The sequence below is a fragment of the Alexandromys fortis genome, unplaced genomic scaffold (genome assembly GCF_014885135.2).
Source record: "Alexandromys fortis isolate MF-2015 unplaced genomic scaffold, M_Fortis_MF-2015_v1.1 scaffold_142, whole genome shotgun sequence".
NCBI lineage: Eukaryota > Metazoa > Chordata > Mammalia > Rodentia > Cricetidae > Alexandromys > Alexandromys fortis.
This window is the reverse complement of record NW_026068057.1, coordinates 276,140-285,578: the sequence shown is the minus strand read 5'-3', so window position 1 is coordinate 285,578 and position 9,439 is coordinate 276,140. Positions and strand designations below refer to the sequence as shown.

The 9,439-nt window shown below is 33.8% G+C and overlaps 1 protein-coding gene across 1 annotated transcript in view; it reads right to left on the bottom strand.

Moving 5' to 3' along the window:
* The window catches only part of Kcnt2 (potassium sodium-activated channel subfamily T member 2), a 351,264-nt gene that overhangs the window by 214,550 nt on the left and 127,275 nt on the right, over positions 1 to 9,439 (bottom strand). The window contains exons 4-5 of the mRNA XM_050119976.1: positions 7,342 to 7,390; positions 4,784 to 4,843 (exon numbers count right to left, since the gene is read on the bottom strand). Coding sequence (XP_049975933.1) covers positions 4,784 to 4,843; positions 7,342 to 7,390 — 109 coding nt within the window. The remainder of the gene's footprint in view (positions 1 to 4,783; positions 4,844 to 7,341; positions 7,391 to 9,439) is intronic.

The following is a 9,439-nucleotide window of genomic DNA, read 5'->3' as shown; positions in this document are numbered from 1 at the left end:
AAAAAAAAAAAAAAAAAAAAAAAAAAAAAAAAAAAAAAAAAAAAAACAGGGCCAGAAGGTTTCAGTGTGGAACTCCACTAGAACTTCCAAGAAGAGCTTAATACTTATATTCCTCAAAGTGTTTCACATAATAGAAACAAATGGAACATTGCCCAACTCTTTTTATGAGGCTACAATTACCCTGATACTGAAACAACACAAAGACACAACCAAGAAAGAGAATTACAGACGAATCTCACTCATGAAGATAGATGGAAAACTACTCAATAAAACACTGGAAAACAAAATCCAAGAACATATCAAAAGAATCATCCCTCATGATCAAATTGGCTTTATCCCAGACATGCAGAGATGGTTCAACATATGAAAATCAATCAATGTACTCCACCATATAAATACACTGAAAAAAGAAAAACACATATTCATTAGGTCCTGAAAAAGAATTTGACAAAATACACTTCTTCATGATGAAGGTCTTGGAAAGATCATGAATACAAGGAACATATCGAAAGAAAATAAAAGTAATATACAGCATGTCAACAGCCAGCATCAAATTAAATGGAGAGAAACGCTAAGCAATTCCACTAAAATCAGGAACAAGATAAGGCTGTCCCCTCTCTCCATATCTATTTAACATAGTTCTTGATGTCCTGGCTAGCGCAGTAAGATAACAAAAGGACATCAAGGGGATTCAAATTGGAAAGAAGAAATTAAACTTTTGCTATTAGCAGATGATAGAATACTTAAGTGATGACAAAAATTCTACCAGAGAACTCCTACAGCTGATAAATACCTTCAGGGATGTGGCAGGAAAAAAGATCAACTCAAAATTAATTAGCCCCGCTATGTACAAATGATAAAGAAGCTGAGAAAAAAATCATAGAAACATCGTTCTTCAAAATAGGCACAGATAACATAAAATAACTTGGGGTAACACTAACCAAAGGAGTGAAACATCTGTTTTACAAGAACTTTAAATCTTTTAATAAAGAAATTGAAGAAAATACCAGAAAATGGAAAGATCCCCCATGCAATTGGATAGGAAGGATCAAAATAATAAAAAATAGCAATCCTATCAAAAGAAATCTATAAATTCAATGGAGTCCCCATCATAATTCCAACATAATTCTTCACACACCTTGAAAGAACAATATCAGACTTCATTTTGATTGTTGGAGTCATTAAGGGGCTAGCAAAAAACTTGGCACTAGAGAAATTCCCAGGAGTCCATAAGGATGACCCCAGCTAAGACCCTAAGCAGTAGAGAAGAGAGTGCCCAAACTGGCCTTGCCCTGTAAATATATTGATGAATATCTTAAATATCACTATAGAAACTTCACCTAACAACTGACAGAAACAGGCAGAGACCTGCAGTAGAGCACTGGACTGAACTCCCAAAGTCTAGTAGAAGAGTGGGAGGAGAGAGAATACAAGCAAAGAGGTCAAGACCATGATGGAGATACTCCCTGAAACAGTTTACCTGAGCTAATGGGAGTTCATCAACTCCAACCATACAGGGAGGAAAACAGCATAGGACCAAACAAGACCCTCTGAATGTGGGTGACATATGTAGGACTGGGTAAGACTGCGGGTCTCTGGCAGCAGCATTAGGATTAATCCCTTCTGCTTGTACTGGCTTTTTGGGAACCCATGCTCTTTGCATGGCTACCTTGTTCAGCCTAGATATAGCAGAGAGGGCCTTGGACCTTCCACAAAGCAATGTGTCTTACCCTCCCTGAGGAGTAGATGGGGGTGGATTGGGGAGCAAGGTGAAGGGAGTCGGAGGAGTAGAGGAAGTTCTAATTGGGATTGGTATGTAAAATGAAAAAAGATAGTTTGTTTTCTTTTTTGAAAAAAAAATATAAAAATAAAATAAATAAAAGTTGATGACTTAGAAGGTATTCATTGTATGTTGTGAGTGTTTTGCCGAGCAGTAATGAACATGTATGGAAGCACTACGTGAGCACAGACCTACACATCTACATAATGGAAAACAATGTTCATCATGCCAAGGATTTTTAATTCATTGTGCTAATTTCCACACATACTTTAAAATTTTCCTTATTTTGGTTTCAGTCTCCATGATGCATTGAACTTTTTAAATTGTTAAAATTCAGGAGGTGGGTGGTCCTCGGACCTCCCACAGGGCAGGGAACCCTGAGTGCTCTGTGGGCTGAGTGAGGGGGACTTGATTGGGGGAGGGGGAGGGAAATGGGAGGCGGCGGTGGGGAAGAGACAGAAGTCTTTAATAAATAAATAAATAAAATAAAATTCAATTCATTCTCATTGTAGAATGTTTGATGTCAATGGCTCAAATGCTTGTTTAATGTTGTATTTTTAATATTAAATGCAAATACCAATATTTTATTTATATATATATGTATATATATTTAGTGTCTAGTCACATTGATATATCAGATCTCTGGGTATCAAACACTATTAAATATAGACAGAACTTATAATGCAGTTAAACATCACTTTTGCAAGTCTATCTTCTAATTTTAAAAATCCTAGCTTGTAGAAATAAGCTAATTTTAAAATATTATTTATAGGCCATAAATTATTAGCAATTATTTAATTTATTCATTGCAAAGAAGTTATCCAACACTGTACTAGCTAGGTCAAAAGTTCACATATTTGACTAAATTTATGAGAGGAATAGAAGATAATTAATAGAAATTTATTCTACTGTCACAAACTTGTTTTTATCTTTTCCATTTCCTTTGTAACTTTTTGGACACTAACATCTATTTCTCTTCTAGCAAAACCATTAAAGATTATGGGGGTCAGAAAAAATATATCATTAAGCTTAGTCTGGTAAAAATTATAATATTCTGCTATCATTTTCTCAATGATAGGAAGTAATTAATTATGAATGTCATTCTCATATAATTTCAATGAAAATTATCCCGCATCTTTTTGTATATTTTAATTTACTTCTTCAATCAAAGCTGGAATTCCTTTTAGCAAGGCAGAAAAATAATTTTCATTTTACCTGTAGTTGAAATTTGGAGGAAATATATTCACAAATGAATATTAATACTTGGCTATGTTATATTTCTTCAACTAAACATGCAAAAATGAAAGAGACGTGACTGATATATCTAAAGGGCCCACATGCCTACTTGTTAGATGTAAGTCACTTAGGCCTCAAATTCAACATTCATTACACACCTGAAGATTAAACAACTTTAAAGACAATTGTCACATTTCTATTTTGCAGTTTAGGTAATTGAAAATCAGGAGTCATCTGTTCATCAGGACAAACTTACAGTACACATTTTCAGCAAGAAGACTGAGATTATTAAAAGTCTATCCCTCTATCAATACAGAATATCAATGGGTTAGTACATTCTAAGTAATGTAAATATATGTGATTTCATTGCCCCTCATCTTACATATTCTCTCATGAGAATGGAACTTTATCCCAGTTGGTGTCTAAATCCCAGTTTCCTTGTTTGGTTTCTCATTACCTTCCATGAAATTTCTCCTTCTGTCATTCTTTATCCTCCCTATATTTTCTCATTTCAGGCAATGTAGATAATCTCCATTATTAGAGTACTGTCTCTGTGTCAATCCTAGCAAGTTCCTACCCCAGTAAACCAACATTCTAGATTAAACAGATTTCAGTTTCAATAGTACTTCAGTAAGATGGATTTCTGAAGGTGAATGGGGAGTTAACTGCCCCTTTCAGAAACTTCAGGCATTTTTCATAGTTCATATACACTTGCGCAATACTGATCCTCTTTAGACATTTCTAGAATCTTGCTTTAAACCTTTTTATAATGTTTGTATTCTAATGCTTGTTAATTTATTTTCATACCTTCTTATAGTTAGGCTTGGCCTTGATTTGTGGATCCCCCTATTTTTATCTTCAAACCTGTAATTACAATGGTGTATGACCAGGTCCAGCTTCATTATTGATTTATCTCTGCACACTGTATCATTTCTCACCAAAGACATAGACTGTGAGATGTGTTTTATTTAGAGTTGGGTTACCCAGATGTTCAAAACAATTGCCGTACAAGGGATCCATAATTTAACCAAATGTAGTCATCTGTCATTCTTCCTCTTCATATTGATATTCTCTTATAAAGTCCTTTGCTAATTTATCCATTCCAATGATCCTGTCTTTTCACATTGCCTTATTAAAACCATTGTCACAGGAGTCTGCTTATCACTGAAGTGCTTCTTTTAATCATAAGATATAGCCTTTCTTTTCCTGCACCCATTATATTCACTTATACATGTCAAACACTGCTTCTTGCTTTTGGATTGATTTTGTACTTGTTTGCATAATGTCTCCCATCACCCCATGTTTTTGACTGCAAAGCCATCGAGAAAAGAGCCATGATTGTAGAGTTTATTAAACAGGAGCACTTCATAATTACTTGATAAAATGTGTTAACCAAACAGATCGTCTCCAGTAATTAAAATAATGTATTAAAATAATTCCTAAAGGCACAATTGTTTTCTAATTTTTTAGCTTATTGAGAGAAGAGATTGAGAACAATAAGACTGAGCACCATTCCACTGACTCAATAGAAGCATGCCTATAATGGGTAAGTAAACACAAAGGAATTAGTGAAGTACTTCTAAGACACCAAGGAAAATCCTACCATATTACTATAGTTTTTTTTTATTACATACTAGAGAGGCTCTGAATAATTAAAGTGGTTTAAGAAGGGCCTACCTTATCCCCAAGTATGAATTATAAAAAGAAAAAAACTTGGTAAATGCTAGCAGTGAGTTCTACAGCAGAAAACTAATTAGACTATCTTACCTTGTAACTGAGATAACCAAGGAGTATTGTTTCAAATAGACTGATCAATGCCACTGAGACCTAAAACAAATTGTTTTTAAAGAGAAAATGCAAAGTAAATAAAATATGCTTTCACAATGTGCTAGTAATTGTATACAAATATGTGAAAATCCATGCACACACACACACATACAGACACAAAACAGTGGAACTATTACTTAAATTTTAATTAGCAGGTTAGGAGATGCACAAAATATTTTGCTACCTCGTGTATTACACCTTAGTTTTCATAATTTCACGTTTCTTTATCCTTCTTTCCTGCCTGCCTTCTCTTTCTTTCTTTCTTTCTTTCTTTCTTTCTTTCTTTCTTTCTTTCTTTCTTTCTTTCATTTTGCTTTTTGAGACAGGGTTTCTCTATGTAACAGCCCTGACTGTCACTCTTGACCAGGCAGGCTGTCCTTAAACTAATAGATATCTGCCAGCCTCTGCCTCCCAAGTGCTGGGATTAAAGACATGTGCCATCACGTCCAGCAATTTCACATATTCTTAATGAACATTGTTAATTCTTTGCAAATATGAGAGTCAAATATTCAGACCGACTAAAATGGGCAAGATACATAAAGATCAGGAACACACAAATTGCTTTTCTGAACATCACTGCTTAAATCAGTGTTTCCCTTCAGAAAGCCAAACACAAGCTTAAAAATAAGTATCATTTCATCTACTTCAGGAGATATGTAATGTCAACATCCTTAAATACACTATAAATGGGTTATTCTAGCCATGCAGGATATTTTGACGTTACAGATCCGTTCCATGACCAATTTTACTTTTCTGGTTGGAAATGTTAGTTTTGTGTCAGTTGAGACAAGAGCCTTTCCTGGCTTACTCTAAAGTATATGCAATCACTGCTGTGTCTGTCAGGACACATGGAGCAGGAAAACAGAGAGAGAAATCCAGGCACTTTTCTTCAGCGGTGTTTGATTTATTACATAATTGAACTAATTACAAGTATACTGTCAATGTGATGCTGAGAAATTGAACCCTAGACCTCTCATATCCTAGGCAACTAATCTCCCATGGAAATACGTACACCGCCTTCTCATTAGTTGAAAACGGAGAGAAGAATGAAATATGAAAACAGGAGGTTATACAAAAGCAACTATACTTCTTGTTTATTTAAAGTTTACAACTTTATAAATACACTTTATATTCAGAAATGATACATCTTGAGGATTTAAAAGTTCTTTCCTGCTAAAATGAAATTTTTGAATTTTTAGGAACAGCAAATATTATCACAATGAAAACAGATGAATGGCCAACAATCCAAGTAAATCTGTCCATGCATACATGTACCTCGTCATTTTTATAATAGGAAGCTAAGAATATTTTGATTTTCTCCACAAACCTTCTATCATGATTATCTATCCTATTTTCTAATAGAATATAGTTTTGGGAGCTCTAGAAAATTCCAGCATGCTATTTTACATATTACTCAGAATAAAATTTAAATTGAATATAAGTAATTTAGGAAATGATAAGACTCATAAAAATATTAATTAATTTTAATTTTTATTAAAGAATGATAGAAGATTTATATGACAACTATAAGATTATATTTTAATGATCATCTACTATTTGGGAAGGTATTTGGGAAGGAATCTTTGCATACCAATTGAAAATAGAACAGAAGTCAGTATAAATCAGTGTAGTTAAATTCACTTAAGCAAAACTTGAAATGCAGATAGAAATTTTTAGGTGTGGTATAATCCTGTTGCATATTCAAAACCATTCATTACAAAACATTATGTGAAAAGAATCAGCATGGCTTTCTAGGGTAATAAAACTCCTGATCTAGATAGAACTGTAGGAAAATTGAATGCAGGCAATGAATCATAAAGTTTTCCTTGCAAACTCCAAATCTTTTCTATGTTAGTGATTCTATCTTTCTTGTAGTTTGCACTTTTAAGAACATAAGTGAAAAAAAATTACCTATAGCACATAAATATAAGGGGAAGTCATGGGATCTTACAAAGACAATTGTGTACACCAAGACTAATAGAAACAAAAAATAAGGCTAGGCAGCTGACTCCAGGGAGCTCTGATATATAATTCAAACACACTTTACTCTTGCCTATGGTTTTACTTTATTAAGACTTTACTGGCCTTTTAAACATTTACATTCATTTATTTAGATTCTCCCACATTCCTGAATATGAAAGTACCCACAATTGTACTACTTGACTGCTATTAAAGGAGCTGAATAAGTCAGTCATGTAAAGTAGTTTGAGAGACATGGAGGGTTGAAACACTGCTTTCTTTTCTGTTATTTACCTATTTTAATTTTCCAACACTCTCTGAAGTCTAATCCATATTACAAGGAAAAATCTTGAAAGTTAGAATGCAAGACTCAAAAAATATAAGAAGAAATAAGTCAAAATGTTTGCCTATGTTGGTCATTAAGGTAAACCATAAAGGCAAACTCAACTTGAACACCAATAGTTCACTTCACAATAGTGTTTCTCTGTGAATGATTAATGAATACAGAAATAGAGGAATAAAATAAAATTGTACATAACCTGTAAGCCCCATAAAGGTAGACTTCTGTTAACCCAAAATATATGAGACCTATGGAAAGAAAAATTAAATGTCAGTTGTTTCATGTGAAAAAAATCCATTTATTTTAAAAATTTGATTTTACTTGTAAGTATAACAATAGCAATTAGCATATAAAAGACAACAAAATGTAGAAATAGCTTGAGAAACATGAGAGTAATATCATGGATTCAGCCTTTTTACTAATATTCATGTCTACTGCAATAAAAACACATCACATTTTAATTTACTTTTTCATTTCTGTTAATAGTAAATGGAAAGTAAGACAAACCATTTGATAGATTGCTATGGCACGATAGGGACATCTCATAATCTTTGATCCATTTTCCACTAAAATGTCATCAAAGGTTCTTCTACAGAGTTAAAGACTCTGCTAATTTTAAAATTGTTTGGATTTAGATAATGTACAATGAACAACATAGTCAGAATCAAGTCAGTAACTAACATATCTAGAGTACATTAATAGTTTATATTTGCATTTCTGTAATATATTTAACTTACATAAAAATCATAGTGACTGAGGTCAATGTAGACTATATGTAAGATGTTGTTCTTATGTGAAATAGCTATTCTTATGGGGTCCTCTTTAACTGTTACTCTTTCTGATAGTAACAAAATGTTTGAACTCTCTGATGAACACCATAACATAGTCAACAAACCACAAATTATACATGCAATTGACTGAACTGGGAGTCATTGAGAAAAATAAAATCTACTCAGGAACAGTTGAACATTTTTCAATAAATAAAAATAACCCTTCAATGTGATTTAAACAACCCACTCTTTGAAGTTATGGAAGTGAGAAATCTCATAAAGCATTAAATGCATTTCCAAACACTGAAATTTTCTTTTTATATTATGTAAAATAATAAAAAAAACCATAAACTCTTCCAATTTTGTCTACTTTAAAAAGCTTAAAAGACAGCAGGGCAGTGATGGCTCAGGCCTTTCGTCACAGTATTTATTTGGGAGGCTGGAGCAGGGGGGTCTCTGTGAGTTTGAGGCCAGCCTGGTCTACAGAGCAAGTGCCAGGACAGACTCTAAAGCAACACAGAGTAGCCCTGCTTGAAGCTCCCCATCTCCGCAAAAATAAGTAAATAAATAAATAAATAAAAGCTTAAGTACTACAGAAGGTCACTATGTTGAACATTACTATATAATGCTCTAGGATTCCAAAATGTCACATCTATCCAGCTAAATGACATCTTCAATTACTCCAATCCAAATTTGGATTTCCCCTCAAACCCTGTTGTCCATTTTACAACTGAAGATTTCATAGAAAGTGGTGTGGAGTCTATTGTGTCTGCTCTGAGACACGCTTCTCTGCATTTTCAAGCACTTCAGTCCTCAGCACCATGTACATAAAGAATCTTTTGACTTTAATCTTAGCATTCTGACAACTTGATCTAAGCACCTCTCCCTGTGGAGAAGGCAATCTGGCTGTTTAGAAATCTTACTAGTTTCTAAAACTTACAAAAAATTAATCCATTAGTCATCAATAATTTTTAAATTGGTATTGTAGTTTTTATTAGAATAAATTTTGGTCAAATCCCTCTACCACACATTGTACCTTTTTATAATGAAGTTTAAACTGTAAAAAAAAAAATGCATAGTGCTTAGTTACATCACCCACAGGCTCTTTGATTGTCAGTCCAGTCTATTAGAGCGCCTATGAATGCATTAGTGGATTCTAGGTTTTCTTATGGTGTCTTTGACCCCTCTGGATCCTACAATCTTTTTCCACGAGGGCAACCTATTGTTTTGCTATGGGTCTGTATCTGTTTCTATCAGTAGTTGGACAAAATCTCTCAGATGACAATTGGGCTAGGCACCAATCCTAGCACATCCCACAGGCAGGACAGACTGTAAATGGAAATTTGTATGATTGGGTTGGTTTTTCATGCCCTCCACTTCCTCTTATGGTACTCCTAAAAGTGGGAGCAGGGGCTATCTCTGACTATTTGACTAGCATTTCCATGCTACTCCACATACTGGGTTGCCTTTCCCAGCCTTAATGCATGTGAGACACTTATTGCAACATGATATGCAATATTTTGTGGA